We start from the raw sequence: 21,849 nt of genomic DNA, 5'->3' as shown, positions 1-21,849 counted from the left end.
TCCTTCCAAATCATGAGAGAACTATAGGATCTATTTTAGCTGAACCACAAGTGAAAGGTAGAGCAATCTGCTATGGTGCGCAAAGTCGAGGTTTCAATGACTCATTAATGGTGCTTGATGTCTCCCATGTCTCTCTACCTAATGCTGAATAAACAAAGAGAGAAAAAATTAAAAATTAAAAAAAAAATCAAATTTAAAAAATTAATGTGGAACAATCCAGGGAGAAATTCCTTGCGATAGATAGCTATCGAAATTATTGTCTTTCGTTCGCCTTCTACTCAGTTCTACTGTGGATGCAAGACTACTTGCAGGATCTATCGATTTTCGGTAGCTACTCCAGAGTGACACTCCATCGGTCTGATACAGAGTAGTACAATACCCTGTACAGTTTTTCTCATTGCTGCTCCTCGAGCTTTTAGTTTTGTAGGCGCGTCGAAAGACACAGGGCGCCAAAGTGTTTCCTTATGTTATGAATTTTAGCTACTTTTACCCGCAAGTAAGCAGTATTTTTTGTAAAAGAAAGTGGAAACGTTGATAAAAGAAATATGCTCACGATCCTTTTTTAACAAACTTTTCCTAGTTAGATTCTAACCCAGACAAAAAAAGCAGCTGGAGTATACATATACTCCCGTGTTAAATCCATTTTTTCTGGATTCCTATTCCAATTCCGACTTTTTTTGCTGTCAAACTAGTGTAGACGTCTAGTGAGTTGTATCCCGGTTAATAATCAAAAGTTCGCTCAGCAAAATCTCTCTTTTCTTGGAGGTAACTCAATTTCATCAGACTGAAAGAAGAATATATATTTCCTCTACTTTTCCAAATAATTTAGAATCTTCTAATCCCCTTCCGACATATAAAGTTATTTTCACTCAAAGAGAAGTTCCAAAAGATATTTTCCTGGCAAACCCGATTTTAACTTAAAAACGGGGTTTAATGCGGTCAAGAAGCTGATTTTTATCTTGTAAAAATTTAAAATTGAATGTTAGTATAGAAAATTTTTGATCTAGTTTTGTGAGTTCTGTGACCAATAAAACTTCTTGGAATATCTCAGCAATGTTTTATTGGGCTTTGTAACTGTATGCTGAGAATATATATAAAGTCATAAGTTTTTCTTCTTTTTTTTCTATTCGTCGAATTTTTCGACATTTGTTTTTGAAAGATCTCGACAGGCAGTTATGATTTTTTCATCTATCCAAAAATAAGAGGAAGATATCTCCTGTTGTAGTTCTTTTAAAACACATTGTAAAGAAGAAGAAAACGAAAACGTACTACTATCATTTTTTCCTTCAATTTTTACGCTTTTTTTCGAAAGAAATATGGTCAAATATCCAACGCGTATAAGACTAAAAAAGCATATTGGATCCTAAAAGAGAATAATTTGTGATCAGAAAATTTATTCAAATTTTGATGGACGTGGTTACTTTGAAGTACCATAAGTTCAAACAAGGAAGGCAGGAGAGCAAAAGTAAGTACATGATGTAGATGACCTCGAGAAAAGGACACGAAAAAGCAAGTATTGAAAGTATAAAAATGAAACACAAAAGTTACTTACTTAAACTTTACTGATTACACGGAGAAATGAAGGACTGCTTCTAGAGTACCGCCAGATACACCTGCTTGAGTCCATAGTCATTATAATGACTATGTTGAGTCCAAACTGGTTTGAAAATGCACTATGTTGAATTACATTTTGAATTACAATTTTCTTCAAGACCCTCCATTGTATCATTCTTTCTCAAGTTCACTATCTTTGATGCTATGATTTGCTAGTGATTTAAATTTGGTTAGATGTCACGAAGTAAGTGACACAGCCTTAACCATGTGTGTTGTGGTTGACAGACTCAAAGATCTGTTCTCGTCCTTATCGAGGGAGATGCTAACCTTCTCTCGGCTCATACAACACGTTACAAGACTATAAGCTTTTTAGAGAGATATCTGGACACTTTTGTTCTAATATCCTCTTGTGGTTTTCCGAAATAGACTAATTTGTGTAGCAATACTATCGTTCAATAAGTATTGCTTCTCAAGTGGGTTTTATCTCTTTTTAAATGCAATTCTTTTTCATGAAACATAAATGTTTGAGTATTTTTATTCACCTCGCATAATGGATCCATCAAGAAGCCACTTTTTACATTATGGTCAATCTACTTCCGCAGATTTCGAATAGGAGGACATTTTTACCCAATAAAAAAGTCGAGAATAATGTTATATTCTCAATATGATCTACGAGAATTCTATTTCAGTTAACTTTATTTGTTGTAATCTCGCTTTAAAAATCTGCAAGTCGCAATACGAGCGGTAAGCAGGGCTTTGTGCTTTGGGTAAAGAATAGAGCATAAAAACTTTGCTGATTTTGGTCTACCCTTTAGCTCAAAAGGAAAATCAAAACTGATAATGTTAATGTTATGTTTCAGATTTTGAAGTGGAAGTTGATATAACAGACGATACATTCAGTGAAACAAGAAACGGCCACGTCTCCTGGCAACAAAAGAAAGGTTGGTATTTCTTCTTCTACTTCATTTCGATGTTAAAGTGATTAAGTGAGACGCAAAATTTAAAGTCTGGTCGAAGTACTCTACGTCTAAGAGGGCTTTTAAATCAGTGGCATAAAATGAATGAGCTACCATTCAAACGACGAGGATGGACAATCTCTTGCTTTTACAATGGACGAGAATCTACGGAACTTAAAAAAACTTAAACATGAAGGGCAACAATTCAGAGATTTTATAGGGGAATTAGAGTTCGGTGTTATTTCCCGATGGATATTAAATATTAGGGAATTTTCCCCACAAGGAAGATATTTTTCTATAGAGAGAGAACATCACAACACCCCTGTGTCACAGACCCGCCGGGGCCCCAGCCCCACTGGAAAATTTGGCAAAAAACTTTGTCCCCGGTGGGAAAAATACCCCAGAATTTTAGCCCCACTGAAAAATTGACTTTGATTGCATCCCCATTCGAAATTCATTGTTTAGAAATTGCACTCCTAAACCATCCCCACTAGATTTATTAACCTTGGAACAATAGAATTTCTATCCCCATTGAGATACAATCGAAATTTTCATCCCCGCTGTAGGAAAAATTTTCACCGGGGCAGGATCTGTGATACAGAGGTTTACTCTCGGTCCCTATCAAAAATCTTCCGTTTGCTGCTGGTTGAACATTTGTTCCATTGGTATTTATTTTGCTTGGTAAATATTATGATATAGGATTGAAGTGACCATAGAATCTTGATTGAGGAAGAAGTAACCACGGTTTTTTTTTTTATTTATCAACCTAAATCATATCCATCAATTTCACTCCCTGCTTGTGTTTTCGTCTGACGCACTTTCAGCTTGCGCAAGTGATAAGATATTTTAGCAATTATACATTAGGATATTTCATTAGTTAAAAATATGGTTCAAGACTTCGTTTTATCACGTACAGGTGCTAAAATCTTTCATTGGTGATATTTGTTATTATCCTATGTGCAAAGAAGTCGATTAGTCCCTATAGTTGTGTAGACTGAAATCTGCAATTTTATTGTTCGAAGATTTTTGAATTTTAAATATTTTGGAAAAGAAATTGAAGCAACCTGAAGCAAACAGACCGTAACTGGTAGAGTTTTTTTGGTACAAGGTTTAGTCAACAAGAATGCAAAAGATTTTATGGGGGGTTGAGAAAGACTTTTGTATGTTTTAGTTTGGCATCAAGGTGTTACTTTAAGAGTATCAAATTTTTATTAATGAACTTTTGCCTCGTTACTTTTTTTATTGAAATTTCTTCTAATGGAGGTGTTACGAATTCAATATCATGTGATGGTGCAGTTAAGTGTGGTCGACATTCCTCCGAATACCTTATCAAGTGCGCGACTAAAGTAAAAGTTGTTATCATTCGAGAGAGTGCTGCACGCATCGCCACCTTTGATCTGTATGAAATCAAATCAAACTGGGCGTCTGAAGCTTAACAAGAAAGAAAAAAGGAGCAGGGAGTTATTTATGTGTAGATTACTACACTGAAAAATGTATAGTGATGATCACTTAAGTGCTTAGAGACTTTTAAAGAACTCGAGCACTTTTGAAGGAGTCTTTTGTTTGACTGAGTAAACCGAAGAAAAAGTCCAAAAATTTTAATCCCCTCTCAATACCTAAAAGTTAGATTTGACAGCGCAGTTATATCCACGTCAATAGAAATGATTCAATGTGCTGGATATTGTTTTTCTTGTAATCAGAGATTCGGTATGTCTCTCTTGAATTAAGTACGGAACCGCTGAAATGCTCACAGCACATTAAAAAGTTGACATATTTTAAAATTTTAAAGCTGTCTTGAATAGAGCTATTTTGATTGGGATGAAATTTGAGAAATTTTAAGGGTCAGGTCTCTTATTTTTATTTAGAGTATGCTTATTTTGAAAAGGGGTTGTCGGCTTTGTACAAATTTTGTATATCTATCGAGTGTGCTCGATATTGAGTCAAATGAAGAGAGAACGTAAAATCAAAATACTTTTATAGAATTTCTGTAGTTTCTCGTGCATTAACATCGTATGACGATTTAAGACGAAGGTTTGCGTGTCAATCGAGACTGGATTGAAATCGGTTACAAAAATTGTATTAAGTTTTTTTTTAAAGAACATAGACAGTCAGTTATTGCAACGGTTTACCACGCCAGCTTGAGAAAGATATTTTATTCAAAAATTTCGATTGAAAAATATCTCATCGTTTCCAGATCTTTCTCTGCGTCTCATTGCTTTGTTTGTCGATAAGATATCATTGATGACATTCAAGCATGATGTGAAGTTATATCAGTAGTTTGTTAACTGTGGTCGAGAATTTCATTTTCAAATCTTCATTTTGTAGTTTAAAAAGAGTTTTGTGAATAAAAAGTATATAACAAAGTCTTGAGAAAATTGAACGAGATATTTATCACCATCTACGTCAAAATATATTGGCAGTTTTGGTTATTTCCTCGTTTTTAGAAATTTGAGTTCGGCCTAGAAAGTCAGTTTTGGGCTATTTGTTAAATGTAATGGAATATTTCAATTTAGATTTTATAGACTTCCAGGATATATTCTGAACCGTATTGGACCATTCTTGAAGTGTTAAGTCTAGTGTTAAAACTCAGAGTTAAAACTATACCCTTACAACCTAACTTAGACAGTCATTACCTTTAGCAAAATTAGGAACATTTTTCTTACTTTTACCATGATTCCTAAAAAATTCCTAATTAGGAAGAAATATTTAAAAGTTTAATATCTACATTCGCAAATTCCAAGTATGACCAATAGATTCGGTATACCAAATATGATAACTGTGCAAAAAATTGAAAAATTTCATTCGCGGATGGTGGAATTATTAACGCCCCAAAAAAATAATTCCAAATTAGGAATTAAACGAACTGCCGTTTTTATTATCACGAAGAAAAACAGAAAGAAAGTTTCCCGCGTTTTATAAATAAATGTCAATTTTGAAGTGAAGTTTTTTCTAGGGATTATAGCTCGGTCCCCCGAGCAAGTCAAGAGCTCAATCTTTCTTTCCCACCTAAATGGAATGGTAAGAATCTTATGAAGTACTTTTTAACGTGCGATTTTTTCTATTTTTGGAGAAAATCTAGGTATTTGCTTCATATTCCTAATTAGGAATTTTTTCTTCCTAATTAGGAATACTAGTAAAAGTAGGAAAAATATTCCTAATTTGGCTAAAGGTATTGACTGTTAGAGCACTTCCAAATCATTTGTGGCTGTAAGATTTCGTGGGAGTTTCCCTTTTTTCTCAAATATAATGACTTTGATTGTAAGTGCCCTCAGGATCTTCGGCCATCTTGATGCTCCTTCTTGGAACAGAATTTAATGTTCATTTGTTATTAGCGAAACAATTTTAAAAGATATACGGGCAAATAAAAAATAATTCGTAAAAAATGTCTGGTAAAACCAACCTTGGTTATGACAATGAAGGAGCGACAAGCTATAAAGTCAGTAACGGGAAAACTGATATCACAAGTATGTATCTTGATGCAAGTTTCAGAAACATGATCTAAAGATCGATACTCTCAGTCCCTGTAAAGCTGTAACCTTTCAGAGAATTCTTTCAAAAGTGAAACACTCGTAGTACGAAAAATTAGAATCATCTGTCTACACACATCTTGTTAGACTGGAGTCGTTTATAATGCGTGTAATACTAATAATAATAATAATACGGGATTTAGTTTGTATAAACGACTGGAAGAATCCGGTGTTCCAGCCTTATAGATACAGGGGCTAGCTACGCAGAAACTTGCGTAGCGAGAAAACAATTTATCAAGGACAACAACAAACTCTCAAAACGAAATCAACTCAAATGAAAAACTTTCAATACACAAATCCACACATATTTTTTTTCTCAAGAATTATTTTGAGCAGGAAAAAATTATAATTGCAATATTGACACTTTTCTTTTGTTTGGAGTTAGTGCACAAAGGTTTCTAGACGACTAAAATTGTTCCATTCGTTACTTTTTGCTTTATTTCTACTATGTATAAATTAGTCGTCTAGCTTGCTAGACTAACATCTTGTCAACTTCTACTTCTTCAAAACTACAACTATTTCTCATGTTTTTGTTTTCAGCCAGTGGAGGTCGGAAGAAAGGATGGTTTCGTCGGACCAACATCATTGTTCTTGTCTTCTTAATTCTCATCTCAATCACCCTCGTCCTCGTTTTCACACTAGCCCTCAAAAAAGACAGTAAGTATTTTCTAGATCAGTCTGGTCTGCAATTTATACTACTATCATTGTTCTTGTCCTCTTGATTCTCATCTCAATCACCCTCGTCCTCGTTTTCACACTAGCCCTCAAAAAAGACAGTAAGTATTTTCTAGATCAGTCTTGTCTGCAATTTATACTACTATCATTGTTCTTGTCCTCTTGATTCTCATCTCAATCACCCTCGTCCTCGTTTTCACACTAGCCCTCAAAAAAGACAGTAAGTATTTTCTGGATCAGTCTGGTCTGCAATTTATACTACTATCATTGTTCTTGTCCTCTTGATTCTCATCTCAATCACCCTCGTCCTCGTCTTCATACTAGCACTCAAAAAAGACATTAAGTATTTTACTGACCAGTATGGTCTGTAATTTATAATTCATGTAGTTCCCGGACCAACATAATTGTTCTTGTCCTTTTGATCTTATTTAATCAACCTCATCCTTGTTGCTTCAAATTAGCTCTAAACAGAAAGTAAATATTTTAATGAGTAGTCTGGTCTGTAATTTATAGTTTATCTTATTCCAAGACCAACATCATTATTCTAGTCATTTTTGTTTTTATCTCAATCACCCTCGTCCTCGTTTTAATACTAGCTCTCAAAAAAGACAGAAAATCTTTTACGGGCCAATCTGTCAAAACAAACAAAAGAGATTCCAACAAATCAACCTCATACCCAGAGTCCATTGAACCACTTTTTGATTTTACTCATGAACGTGTTCGTTCAACTGTGAGAGCTATCATCGTAATCATAAAGTGAACAAAGGGAATGGGTTCGAGTTTGTCTAATAAACAAAACTCTAATTCTCAAATTTTCAGAAGAATTGAGTTCGGAAACGTTGATCAGTCCAAACAGACGATTTACATTAGACGAAGTTTTTCTAAGGAAATATACACCACGCACTGCAAGCATTTATTGGGTGTCAGGTAAGATAATAATCTAAGTCCTGGAAATTCTACCTATGATAATAATTATTAGGACAATCGCTCCATGGACAATCTTATATTGTAATTTTTTTTCATAAGATGGAGAGGTGATAACACTAAAAAGTTAAAATATTTATTTTCTCTGTCTTTGGAAATATTTTATGAAAGGAGCTGCTTCAGATAACAAAATTCCGGAGTAGTTTCCCGGGCGAAGACAGTCAATCGGGATGACGATCCTTATTATCTGGGAAAATGATTTGACTCATTTTGGCTTTTTTTAAATATCAACTGCAACAGCTAAACAATCTTAATTTCAAAATCCTTTCTTTCAGATGACAATTACTTAGATTTTTCGGACGGCATTGTCCGAAAATCGATCACCAATTCAACTTACTCTGATCGGATTCTCACACGACAAGAAATGGTAAGTTAACTTCTTAAGGTCGGAATCCTGATAGAGATTGAGATTTGAAAACTAGTCGAAGTCTCTCGGTTTACGCTACCATCTTAAATGAATTGATATGCACTCCTTGAAAGGAGCACAAAAAAAATGGCCTTGGTTTTTAACATATTTTTTCTGTGGAGATTGTTGGAGCATTAAGTAGAAAAGATGAAGGGCCCGAGTCAAATTTCGAAAACCTACACTGAATTTAGGCTTTTCGACATGTTTTCATAGCTATATTTCAATAAATCTTCAACAACATTTTCACTATTATTGTTAAATTGTTAAATTCAGTTGTGGACAGTAAATGTGAAAGCAATTAAAAGAACAATCTTCACATTGTTTCAAATCATCTTATTTTATGTTTTAGGTTGACAATAGAATCAGTCGTTCACTAGCCAGACTTTCGCCAGATAATAAATGGGTTTTACTAGCCAACAATACTAAAAAGGTGAGTGAGGACTTCAATCCCATTATTTGGACTCGAGATATTTATACCCATCACGTGACTCAATGAGCTACAGGCTACCCTGAAGGAATGACAGACACCCCGAAAAGAATTCGGTTTTTCTTCTAGAACAAAGAAATGAAATGAAACTCGTTTTCGGAGCAAGTCAGCATCATTTTTATGGCGTTTATGTAATGACTTATAATTGATTGCCTTCTTTACAGCTATATCGACATTCCTTCTACGCTGACTATTATGTAAAAGAGAGATCTACAAATAGGTAATATTATTTTGTTTTCACAAAAACAAGTTATTAGTTAAATACACGATTAATCAAAAGGTCATCCTTTCATTTAAGCATGGGCTTAACTCGGTTGTTCGGTTGAAACTTTTTTTTTCTTTTTTAGAGTAATCAAACTACATAGCCCGGACGGAGATTCGGATGAGCAGATACGACTTTGTACTTGGGCAAACAATGGAAGTGCTATTGTAAGAATGTGTTATTTATTTTAATTCCAATCTCTCATCATTAAGCATTGTATTATAGTCTCTGTAGTATCTTTATTAACAGTTACATTTGTCCCTTATTTATAAATGCACTCCAGCATTATAGCAAAGCTTAAATCAAACTTATATGGTACTCGATGTTTTTTTTCCGACACGCTGAAGGTCGGAAAAACTTTTCATATCTGGATATTTTGCCTGGTCATGCAACAGAATTGTTATTTGGAAGTCTTAGCCCTTGTTTTGGGGATCGTTGAGTCCAACCGCAATTTTCCGACCTTAACACGGGCAGTTGAATTACCCTCCCCCACCGTTTGGCACACTCCTTCAGCTTCTGTTTGGATGGCTACTAATACACCATTGGAGTATCAGATGTATTTGGAATTTGAATTCAACGAATGTAGTGAGCCCCATTGCAAGCACAAGCTGCAGTGAAATACTGCGACGTAAAATTTTACAATTTTAAAATTCAAAGTCGTTAGGTTAGATAGTTAAAGCGTCCCCTCCTGAACATATAAGCTTTGTCTTCGCAGGTTTTCGTCTACAAATGCAATGTGTATTACATTGCGACTTTGGAAACAGAAGACATCAAGTATTACCAGTTAACAACCAGTGGTGTTCCCAAATCTGTTTTCAATGGCGTTCCTGATTGGGTTTACGAAGGTAAATAAAGGTTACCGTATTATTTTTTATTAAAAGATTTAGTCGGCTTCAGAAAGACGAAATTACGTTAGGTTTCTTTTATCAAGATCCCGAGTCTCCTTGCATGGGTAGATTTTAACTATTTTGTCTACAGCCTGTCCAGAAAAAAAGTTGAACATATTGATGAAGTAAAATCTTTAAAACTCATTTTTTCATTCTATAATAAATTGCTCAAAAAAATAAATTTTGCTCTGTTGGCACAATTTTGTAAGTCCGTGACAGTGATATCGTTGAATACCGAAACGCGCATGTGTCGTTGGTATCCTTTGGGATGGTGATTTTATTCATCCTACGCTACACGTGGTTTCTGGAGTGATCGAGACCCGACGCTGTTCCCGAGTGGGCTTCCAGTGTGGCGTTATGGAGCGCCAAACCAGTTAAGGCTGGGTCCATGTCAACATATTTATTTAAGTTTTACCCCGAATATCGGCCTGGCTGACGTCAGAGAGGAGAGACAATGACTAAAGTTAATTTCGATCAATATCTCATAAATCCAATATGTTAGACATGTCGAGAAGTCGGGAACGAACTATTAGCGAGTTTATGTATTTGCGCTTTTGAGGACGGTAAAGTGACTGAAGTGATTTGGAATAACCCGTAATTCTGCCCCGCAAAATCATGGACGATAATAGTGCTGATTTACCGTCGTCCTCAGTTGGTCATGATCTAGTCAAATTAGAACCTTACCGTCTCCGTCGCTGAAAAACACACATACATAAACTCGGTATCGACTCTGCCTGGCCGGTGCCATTTCCGAACGAACTCTTTACTCTCTCCTCTTGGTAGCAGGATCTCTTTTCTCATTCCGATCAACACGATACTTCCCGACGAGAGGACTTGCCTCGTCCAAGTGTTTTCTCTCCTAATGAATTCCCTATCTAACGTGCTCAAAGTGAGCTTCCATCCAAAGGTTTCCATTACAATAAATGTGAATATAAAAATTGTGTACCGTGCCCTCATGACAGTGGGCTTGAAAGCTCAGTCGATAGAGTCGTGTTGGCGCATAGATTCTATTCCACTTTTTTCCGTACACAAAAGATTTAAAATACAGAGGAGAATTTTTCTGCTCTTCTCACTTTTCCATTTTTTCTCATTTCAGAGGAGCTGTTGTTTTCTGGGAAAGCTTTGGAGGTTTCAGCTGATGGCAAATATCTCTCTTACGTCAAATTCAACGCGAACCAATCGTATTTTAGTTATGCCATTTATGGTCACCCAAGTAAAAGCTACCCAGATATCGATCGAATCGCTTATCCGAAGGTAATCAGGTCAACATTAATGCATTTTTGGACCTACCGGGAGGTCCTTTAATTTGACCGTTGTCCGTTCGTCTGTTACAAGCTTTTCTCGGGATTGGCTCATTAGTTTTTTTTAATTTTTTGCACAATGATACAAAATGGCAATGCCTAAAAAGTGACGAAGCCCGATTTTTGAAAAAAAATTTTGGGGGGCAAATTTGGGCCAAAAACTACCTAAAAATAAGGTTTTTTGGACTTTGTGCAAAATTGCTTCATTAGTTTTTCCTGATTTTTGGCAGAAAGATAGAGTGCAAGGTACCCTAAAATGTGGCTGAAGTAATTTTTCTCGGAAAATTTTTTTCGTCGTCAAATACGGATTTTCGCAAATTTGGGACAAAACTACCTAAAATAAGGTTTTTTGGACTTGGTGCAAAATTGCTTCATTAGTTTTTTTCCTGATTTTTGGCAGAAAGATAGAGTGTAAGGTACCCTAAAATGTGGCTGAAGTAATTTTTCTCGGAAAATTTTTTTTCGTCGTAAAATACGGATTTTCGTTTTTTTGGGGAAATTCCCTTTTACCATTTTCCTGTTAGCAGCTTTTCTCGGGATTGGCTCATTAGTTTTTTTTAATTTTTTGCACAATGATACAAAATAGCAATGCCTAAAAAGTGACGGAGCCCGATTTTTGAAAAAAAAAATTTGGGGGGCAAATTTGGGCCAAAAACTACCTAAAAAAAAGGTTTTTTGGACTTTGTGCAAAATTGCTTCATTAGTTTTTCCTGATTTTTGGCAGAAAGATAGAGTGCAAGGTACCCTAAAATATGGCTGAAGTAATTTTTCTCAGAAAATTTTTTTTCGTCGTCAAATACGGATTTTCGCAAATTTGGGCCAAAAACTACCTAAAAATAAGGTTTTTTGGACTTAGTCCAAAATTGCTTCATTACTTTTTCCTGATTTTTGGCAGAAAGATGGAGTGCAAGGCACCCTAAAATGTGGCTGAAGTAATTTTTCTCGGAAAATTTTTTTTCGTCGTCAAATACGGATTTTCGCAAATTTGGGCCAAAAACTACCTAAAAATAAGGTTTTTTGGACTTGGTGCAAAATTGCTTCATTAGTTTTTCCTGACTTTTGGCAGAAAGATGAAGTGCAAGGCACCCTAACATGTGGCTGAAGTAATTTTTCTCGGAAAATTTTTTTTTTTGTCGTAAAATACGAATTTTCTTTTTTGGGGGAAATTCTGTTTTACCATTTTCCTGTTAGCAGCTTTTCTCGGGATCGGCTTATTATTTTTTTTTCATTTTTTGCACAATGATACAAAATAGTAATGCCTAAAAAGTGACGGAGCCCGATTTTGAAAAAGAAATTTGGGGTAAACTTGGGCCAAAAAAACTACCTAAAAATAAGGTTTTTTGGACTTTGTGCAAAATTGCTTCATTAGTTTTTTCTGATTTTTGTCAGAAAGATAGAGTGCAAGGTACCTTAAAATGTGGCTGAAGTAATTTTTTTAATTTTTTTTTCGTCATAAAATTTTCAAAAAAGACGACCAAGTTACACAATGATAAAAGAAAATAAATCAGACGTTTTTGCATTGTTCTAAAACTTATTGTGTTTGCTCAATACCAATAGTAAAATGTAGAACGCCTACTTTTATCTGATTTTGATCAACAGGTAGGTCCATTCAGCATGTTGCTTGTCTTCCTAATTTTAATGCATCGTATCAATGGAAAAAATTTCACTCTCTCAAGCTCTCTGGATATTGAATAGATCTTTCCCTTATGGAAGTTTTTATAGCCCTGTCTTTCAGTAAGGATGAAACTACTCACATGGTACTGCTTTTGAAAACTTTTGCTTTTCTCGGCAAATGACCTTATTGTTGTAGCTTCTATGCAATCTATTGAGTTTAAAGCCCTAAAGTGGCTGGAGAGAAATCTTTAACCTATCTCAAGCAAGAAAAAGTGAAACTTTAAGATTTGAGCCGCATTTAGAATGACGAATTGAATCTAGCCCTTTCTTTGTTTTTGCGCAACCGGGCCTTTAGACCATGTTCACACACTACTGTTCCATTTCGCTCAGGGATGATTTTCGTTACGGATCGAGGGTATTCGTATTGGTTTCGGAACGGAGCAGTTTCGTTCCGATGAAAAAGTGGAGCGAAACCTTTTTGATCTGTTTTGCTTTGTGACGTCTTCTTTCTTGATGTTTCGAATTTTGACGTTCACACTTGTTTCGGAACTGTTTCGTTTCGGAACGGAAAGAAACCGTAACGTCTGAACATGGTCTTAAAGTCAATGATATAATCCTGTAGTATCTTTAACTTCCTTTTTTGACGATCGGCGTGGTGTTCAATGTTAGTTTTATTATTGTTCTTCCAGGCTGGTTTTCCGAACCCAACCATCGAAATCAAAATCATCAATCTGCAGAGTGTCTTGCAAGAAGATAATAGTGTCAAAAATTTCACCCAATATAAAAAGATCCTAAGTCCACCTGCTAAAATCTCAAAAGGGTGAGTCCGTGATTGAAGATTAACTCAAATTCAACACGAGAACATACCGATGTTGCAGGGGAGGATAGTGTCCTTTCCTTTTTATATCAATTTTCAACAACAGCCCTCCTCCTTGCATGATTTGAAACTGAAAGATTAAAATGTCTTCCCTCTAAGCTATTAATAGAAGAAATGATATGGAAATATTACAGAGGATTAATTGAGATGAGTGTTTCCTTTTCATTTCTACCAGTGATTATTATTATTGCATTATGACTTGGAGTCCTGGGAACGAGTTGTATGTCCAATGGATGAACCGTGCTCAAAACGAGACTGTTTGTATGAAGTACGATTCGACAAACGGACAACCAACAACTGTAAGTTTATGAAAGTACTTCCCAGCTGGTACACAACGTTGACTCAACGTTCATCTAACGTTATATGGACGTTGTGAACGTTGTGTGCTTACAGTTGATTCTCGCTAATTCGAACTCGAAAGGGGAATATTGGTTTTTTCGAATTAAGGAGAAATTCGAGTTAAAGCATGATTATTTCATAGAGGTCGATAGACCTGGGAAATATATTACTGTAAATTAAGTTGAGAAATTAAATTAAGAGGGTTTCGCCTTGACGGAAATTGGGAATAAGTTCGAATTATAGAAAGATTCGAATAAGAGAAGTTCGAATAAGCGAGTCCAGTGTATTAGCCAGGGCCCAAAACATTTCAAATTCAACGTTGAGTGATTCTGATTTAAACGATAAGAGTTAAAAATGGAATAAATCTTTTTCAGCTTCAAGAATACAATACACCAGGTGGATGGATAGACGATGATGTAGGTGACATTACTAATTCATCATTTTTCAATCTGCTGCTTTTTTCCAGTACTAGAAATTGTTTTCTAACAATCTCGTTTTGCAACGGGGGAAAGTGCTTCGTATGTTTTGTATGTTCAGGTTTCCAAGTTTCCAACTGTTTTAAAGAATAAGAAAAACAATGAACATCCAGAAATGTTTATCTAAGGGTCGTAATTTTCAAAAAAGCAACAAAAATGTTAAAAAACTCTTTTGGAGAACGTCTCCGTAAGTAGCAGACTCTGCCTCTTGTCCGGCATCCTTCAAACCTAATAAATTCCGGGTATTTTGCATTCCTTATTGTAAACAAACTTAAAGAGGTCAACGTGCATTCTTTCAGTACACCAAACCAAAGTTTGCCAAAGACAATTCCAATTATATCACGCTATTGCCACACGAAGATTTTCGACATTTGGCTAAAGTCTCGATGAATCCCAAGGTATGAACTTAATTTTTCCTTCTATCAGGAGGCTAATTAGCTAGAGGGATGCTAGCAACCTAACCGTTAGGATTTTTAGGGTTTTAACCGTTTGATTTTTACCAGAACCTTTTTTGACGGCCGTTAGTCACAGAGGATTGCTTTACTTAGGCAAAAAGAGATACAGGGATAAACGAATGACCTGGGGAACCGTTTCAAATCCGTCAGACTCGAGCATAGCTTTTGAAAAACACAAATTAAAAAATTAGCCTCTTTTAGCCTACCTTTTTATGAAAAACCCATCAGAAACACACCCCTTGAATCGACAAGGATAGTCCCTTAAGCCCCCCGTAAAGGCCGTAAAATCCGAAAGGAGAAGTTTGTATTTCACTAGCCTATAATAATTGTTTCCGCGTTTCGTTTAGAATGGCCCTGAAGTGGAGTTTTTGACGGATGGAAAATTCATGGTTGTGGATATCAACTGTTACAACGCGGATGATCAAATTTTGTAAGTTGGACTCATTTCCAAACCACCTTCAATATATTACTTCAAGAGAAGCATGAGAAAAATTGTAAATCATTTTCCGCTGTCTCATTTTTTTTCAGATATTATCGAAGCACCCAAGAATCTCCTGCACAACGTCATGTCTATCGAATCAATTTACAAACCAAAGAAAACAGTTGTATCACTTGTGACTTGTTGAAAGGTAAGACATGCAACTTTACAGAACTCTTCTAACTGGTGGAACAACTTTAACACGGAGGGCTTAAAATGCTTAATACATTCGCTTAAACTTCTAGACTGATTCCCTGACCTCTAAGGATAAATTCCTAAATAGAAATTATAACCGTGAAGTTTTTTCGTTAGAGAATGGATAAACTAATTTTTAGCTCAAATAGTTGGATAGAGTGTCGTCCAACAGCCTTCTTATTTCTGCCGAGAAAATTTGAAGAATACTGAAAGCAGAACAGAAAGCTCAACCCACTTTTCGTACTTTTGGTTAATTTTTTGAGCTTTGTGAGTTATGATAACGCGCTTAACATGTCTATGTGAAAATTAGGTTGTTAGGTTATACAAGTTCATCTGTGCATTCATTGAGCAGAGTCTTTTAGTGAGTTAAAGCATGGTGTTTGTTTTTCCTTTCTGGTAGTTTACATATCTCGTTTGCAGGCTTGATTACTTCCGCGATGAAGAATAAATGTTTCACCATTTCTGGTCTGTATTACAAAGGGACGAGATTTCTGGATTTCTAATATATTTCTATTGCATTATTGTAGACAGTGATGGCACCAAATGTACATATCACGATATTGTCTTCAGCAAGAAGTGTACGTATGCAACCATCAACTGCAAAGGACCTTACGTACCCGTATCTTACATGGTCAATATGGAAACAATGAACGTACAAAACCTAACGTCTAATGAACATGTTAAAGACTTATTAAGTAGGAAAGCGTTACCGACAGAGAAATTTTATACTATAAAATCTGATGGGTGGGATATTCACGTTAAAGAGACACGCCCTGCGGGATTTGACCCCAAGAAGAAATATCCGGTGTTGTTGAGTGTTTATGGTGGTCCAAGCACGCAAAAGGTAAAAGAAATTTTCTTTGGAAGTTATTCCCTTTAGGTGTTGATTGGCTTAATAATTATATGGAGAAGTAGAAAATCCCTTTGAAGCTATTTCCTTACAGGGATGCTAGAAAGCCTGTAAAGTATACAGAAAAATACATTTTGGCTTTCGGAAAGAAAATTAACCTCACGGTCTGTAAAACAAATGGTTCTCTACCAGCCAGTCGGTCTGATGACAATAGCTTGAAAAATTTAGCAAAAAAAAATTTAGCCTTTTCTTATTCAAAAAGTTCTCAATACACGTCTTGAAGGTTGTACTGTAAATGCAAGGTGTTTCTGATGGACTGATTCTTTACAATCCTCGCAGGTGACAGATCGGTACAGTTACGGATTCGATCACTTTTTGGTATCTTCGCATGATATTATTCTCATTAACTTCGATGCTAGAGGAGCTGGTTACTATGGTTACAAGTATGTTCGTTTAACATTAGCGAGGTTAATTTTGACTGTAAAGTGCGATACCGTAGGCCTGTATATAACTTGCCAAAGCAAATCATACAAGTGAAATCTTATGTAAAGGCCTACGATATCTCATTGAAAGGTCTAAATAAAAACTACTCAATTCTGAAAGGAAATAACTGTTTCACGCTGAAATATTGTGGTAGCATGACATGCATGTCGTTTATTTTCATTCAGTTTATTCAAAACAATCTCAGTACTACAGTTAAGCAAATAAAGACTAAAGTCAGACTAGATCCCGATTCCATATTCCTCCTTCTATTGGTATAAGTCGTACCAGCGTACTTTACAAATTTGAAATCTATTTTCGATTTATAATTGGATGCTCTGACGTTTTTCCCGGACAATTCAACTTTACGCTCCCTTTTCAGTAGAAGTTTTCCTGAGCTAAATTTAATGTGTAAAAGTTTACTTTCTGTTCCTTTCTTTAGGTTTATGTACGCAGTCTACAAACAACTTGGTCATTATGAAGCCGTCGATGCCGTTAACGTTGGCAAGTAAGTCCACTTGTGCTTGTATATCGTTGCTTGGGGCTCGAAAAAAGATCCCGATCATTTATCTATTGGAACTTTAGTAAAGCAGGGTTACTAAAACCCAAGTATTTGATCATTGACACGGGCAATTATTCATGAAGAAATAGATAAAAATCAGCTTCCATTCGATGTTAAGTTTGGAGATGTATACCCAGCATTCTATTTTTTGCGTGTCCCTGAATTTTATACATGACAGTCCACAAATCTCAGAATTTTAGTTCTCACTTTTGTAACAAAATAAAGGTTAAGGCCACTGGACTTTCATATTTCATTTATTCACTTTCCAGGTACTTAAAAACACAACCTTACGTTGACCCAAAGAAAATCGCTATTTGGGGCTGGGTGAGTAAAAATGTGCTTGTTAATCCTACTGGCATCAAACATTAAAGAACGGTCATCTCAGGTCCATCGAAAATATCAAAAAACGTTCTTCTAACATCAGCAAACCCGAACTAACGTTGAAACACAATCTCGTTCCCTGTGCCATCAGTAAGCACCAAAAAGCTGATAATACACTAGCGTCAACCAGTAACGTAAATAAAGCCTGGGATGCACGGGGACGAGGTTGGCCGAAACACTGTTATGAAACAAGTTTATAGAAAAGTGAAAAAGTTTTCAATCTTGATAATATTTCTTTTGTTCATTTCAGTCGTATGGAGGATTCTATTCATCAACTGTGATGGGAATGGACAGTGACGTCATCACGACGGCCGTTGCTGTTGCTCCAGTGACTGATTGGCGTTACTATGGTAATTCTTATTTCATTATTATGATAACGCTACTGTAGCAACCAATTTTACGATGTTTTTTGGTCGAAAGAGTAAGATTTCTTTAGATTACAGATTCTTTCGTTTGATGCGACTTTTGACCTTATTAAAAACTTTCTGCGTAGGCCTCCGATTTCCTCAATTCAAAATTTCCTCTACTGACCTTACATACCTTAAATTTCCGGGAAATTGTATATTGATGACCTAACGAAAACTTCCTATCCAGTGGTGATTTACCTCATCTTTCATAAGTACGAGCTTTCAAAATATGCTCACACTTTTTTGAAAAATAACCTTTTTTGGCCTTATATAGTGATCATGACCTATTGACAAATGGCCGGTTTGAATAAATGTTTGACGCGCATGATCCATTAACAATCAATCCCAGGATCTTATACTTTTGTTTCTACTTTAGATACTGTTTACACTGAAAGATATATGGGACTGCCTACACCAGAAGATAATATTGCTGGGTATCAGGTTAGTAGAGTGGCTCAGTCCGGAAGAAGCCATATAATCCTATTAACTTTCGTCTATAAAACCGAACTGACCAAACTAAATCTAAAGGTGATGTCTAAGTTTTCTTGAGTGGAGTTTAACTCTTGCATGATTAGAATAACCGTCGTAATATTACGTATTTTCGAATCTATGATAACAGGAACATTGATATCTTGATTTTTACTAGAGTACGAGTGTCTTGAGCATGACAAAGAACTTCAGAGGGAAGAACTTTCTACTGATACATGGCACAGCAGATGGTGAGAAACCATTTCATTGTATAGTGCTAATTAGTTTCATACTCGTTTACAGGCCTCCCAGAGAAGTCACTGATTACGCAATCACACCAAAATAATCCAATGACGATCTTGTATCGTTTTTTTTTTCATCAAAAATCTCTTACATCAAATTTCTTGTCCATTGAACTACTTTTAATTCAAAACTTTTATGCACTTCTAAATTTTCTTTCGTAGATAACGTCCACTTTCAAAACGCAGCTCAACTATCTGCAGCTTTGGTCAGAGATAAAGTCAAATTTCGAGGACAGGTGTGTTTCACTTTTGCCAGCATCGACTGGTATTTTTAATGGTTATTTCAATTGTTAATTTGCGATCTTTTCTCTTATGGAGTTAAATTTAGACCAAAAAAATTGAAATGAAAATTTTAATTCTCCTACATAGAGGTTACTAGCTTTATCATTTCCTTTTTGGTTTTTGGTGAGTTGACTATTTTATAAGAAGCTTTTCAATGTTCATCATTTTCAGTTTTACACGGACAAGAGACATTCAATACAAACGAGTCATGTTTATTATTTGATTGCTGACTACCTTATGGCGCATCTGAGAAATGTTGAAATCCCCGCTGATTCAGTATTCGGACTAAAAAATTACCCACTCAAATGAAGAAGAAGGCTAGTCAAACCTGAATTAAAGCATCTTTTGTCAAATTAAGAACTTAAAAGCAGATAAAGTTTAGTTCGAAGAAAGTCTCCGTGGTGGACAATGGAAAGTGTTGGCGGGTAAGAGACCATGGTGAAGCCAGGACATCTAAAGATAAAGAGCTCCCACGCATTTGCTTCGATGTTGGGAGGTTATCATACTGAATGCAGAATCGATGAATGCGCTTCCAGGTTGGTTATTCACTTAATTAAGAAAGAGGACGAATATATTTGAAAATCCAATTTTGGTTAATGACTGCAAATCTGCAAATTGACATTTTGTTGGGTTGGCAATAATTGAGGAAACCAACGAATGTTGTTTTTCGAAGGTTAAATTTTGATTTTCTTATAAAATAATGTAATCGAGATCAAGTGCTAAAAATCATTCAAAATCTGCTTTGAAACGAAAAAAAGAAAGTGATATTTCGTTTCAGCTTAACTCATGCGGAAATCCTACGTTATATACACATTTTTGCTTTTAGATAAAAATACTTCAAAACTGCATTGCAAAATGTGAAACTTTAAGGAAAGTTTATTTTTGAGTTAAGTACTTCTGGTGTTCTCAAACAAAGTATCTCTCCTGATTTCCCAAAGTGCAGTGATAGTGACAAGTCATGTTCATAATCCTAAGGCTGAAAAGGATTTGAAACAAGCGAGGGGTAAATTACTCAGAAAACATGATTTTTTAAAAAGAATAAAAGAATCGTACCAAACCTTTGTGATTGATCTCCCCCCCCCTCGGTGACATAGAAATGTTTTGGCACGTACGTAGACGATGCTATCGTCCGTTTAGAGGGTCAGTAAACGTGAGAAAGTACAGAGTCAGGACATCAGGGCGGTTTACGGGGAAAAAGTGGCGGTAGAGTTTTGGAACAATGTTAGACAATAATTTTTACACTGTAAACACCTCTGCCACTGTTTACTCCACCCCAAACTAAACTCGTTCTCAAATTTATCCCGCTTCCTGGATTATTCCCTTTTTCAGTGATAATGTGTAGACGATAGGATCGTCAGCACGTACTTTGTGACATTATCTTGTATAATTTTGATTTTTTAATTTTGTTTAATAATTGTTTATTATTTACTATGTGTAAAAGAAAATTATATTGTGTAAATTGAATTTTAGATGCCCGAACAATACCCGCTAAATATAATGAAAGAAATTATCGTCACTAAATCGAAAATTTTTTACTGGTTTGAATTTTTTTACCAGCCTACATGACGAAATCTTTTAAGTAATTTTATCAAAGCCTTTTAATAAGGTTTTTATTATTTGCCCAATTTATTTTTGATCTCTATTTTAAGAATTTCACGGGATCTGCATCAACAACAGGAAGGACCGAGCAGCGGGCATTCAAAATCGACCGTACGCGCGCCCCAAAATTAGGCCTTTGAAATCGGACCCTTGCATACAGGGTAGAGAAAATCTACCCAAATTTGAGTAAATCTGGGCGAATAATCGACTTTTAACCTTTCAAAGCCGCTAACTTTTTTGAAAAAGGCCAAAAATTTCATCATTTTTTTATGTAAATTTATTTTTTTTCTCTGAATCTCAAGTGGTCAGGAGTTATGACCAAAAGACTGTGTATCGGTAAAATGACCTTTTCAAAACGTATATATACGTGTTTCGACTCCTAAGGGTTAACATAGACTCAATTATTTTTCCTTTTTCATTTAAAATGCCTTTATCTACTTTCTCTTCTTAGTACCAATAGTCATTTTGGACAGTTTAGACCAGTTTTAAAGAATTAAAAAATTTTTATTAACCTTTCAAAGCCGCTAACTTTTTTGAAAAAGGCCAAAAATTTCGTCATTTTTTTATGTAAATTTATTTTTTCAAAGGCAATTTCTCGACCAGGACAAACGATTCAGTTATCAACTTTGGTATCGTTGGAAAGCTCTTTCTCTCAGCTACAAAAAATAGCGGATTTTTTTTCTCTGAATCTCAAGTGGTCAGGAGTTATGACCAAAAGACTTTTTTCAAAACGTATATATACGTGTTTCGACTCCTAAGGGTTAAGGTGCATTTTATTGAAAATCTTTTACCATTTTTATACAAAATGTGTCCAGATTTTCCAAAATTTTCACCTTTAGCCTTAGTGTGCACTTTGGGAAGCTTGGAAAAGGGACCCTAAAGGGCCACGCGTACGGTAGGTCCTTTAGTGCCCCTGCCCTGGGAGCAGCCTTGAATGTAGTGCTTTTTTCAATCTTATCTTTTATTTAATAGTTTAAGTTTTATTTAGTATAGGGCTTTTGAAAACTTGTATTTTCAGTCAGTTTGAAATAGAGTTGAGACGAGA

The 21,849-nt window shown here is 35.5% G+C and overlaps 2 protein-coding genes and 1 non-coding gene across 4 annotated transcripts in view; 2 read left to right on the top strand and 1 right to left on the bottom strand.

Annotated features, from left to right (window-relative positions):
- LOC136820603 (uncharacterized) overlaps positions 1 to 6,813 on the top strand; it is a 36,564-nt gene extending 29,751 nt beyond the window's left edge. For both annotated transcript variants that reach the window (XM_067076796.1, XM_067076795.1), the window contains exons 5-6: positions 2,415 to 2,495; positions 6,578 to 6,813. In XM_067076796.1, the coding sequence (XP_066932897.1) occupies positions 2,415 to 2,495; positions 6,578 to 6,759 (263 nt within the window). In that variant the 3' untranslated portion in view covers positions 6,760 to 6,813. The remainder of the gene's footprint in view (positions 1 to 2,414; positions 2,496 to 6,577) is intronic.
- Positions 1,773 to 1,903, bottom strand: LOC136820609 (U6atac minor spliceosomal RNA). The gene has a single exon (XR_010848625.1). It is a non-coding gene; the product is annotated as a U6atac minor spliceosomal RNA (small nuclear RNA).
- Positions 6,814 to 6,862: 49 nt separating the features above from the next.
- On the top strand, positions 6,863 to 19,950 carry LOC136820601 (dipeptidyl peptidase 4-like). The gene is made up of 23 exons (XM_067076793.1): positions 6,863 to 6,932; positions 7,532 to 7,639; positions 7,972 to 8,063; positions 8,452 to 8,532; positions 8,754 to 8,809; positions 8,937 to 9,018; positions 9,567 to 9,696; positions 10,835 to 10,992; positions 13,343 to 13,473; positions 13,706 to 13,829; positions 14,244 to 14,285; positions 14,645 to 14,743; positions 15,148 to 15,230; positions 15,329 to 15,429; positions 16,001 to 16,317; positions 16,663 to 16,766; positions 17,246 to 17,311; positions 17,635 to 17,689; positions 17,997 to 18,096; positions 18,530 to 18,594; positions 18,800 to 18,872; positions 19,086 to 19,159; positions 19,377 to 19,950. The coding sequence occupies exons 3-23, from the start codon at positions 8,061 to 8,063 to the stop codon at positions 19,512 to 19,514; spliced, it is 2,082 nt and encodes a 693-aa protein (XP_066932894.1). The 5' UTR covers positions 6,863 to 6,932; positions 7,532 to 7,639; positions 7,972 to 8,060; the 3' UTR covers positions 19,515 to 19,950.
- The last annotated feature ends 1,899 nt before the right edge of the window (positions 19,951 to 21,849 follow it).

The sequence above is a fragment of the Clytia hemisphaerica genome, unplaced genomic scaffold (genome assembly GCF_902728285.1).
Source record: "Clytia hemisphaerica strain Z4C2 unplaced genomic scaffold, Clytia hemisphaerica genome assembly, whole genome shotgun sequence".
NCBI lineage: Eukaryota > Metazoa > Cnidaria > Hydrozoa > Leptothecata > Clytiidae > Clytia > Clytia hemisphaerica.
The sequence above is the reverse complement of the archived record's forward strand: the minus strand, read 5'-3'. Positions and strand labels throughout refer to the sequence as shown.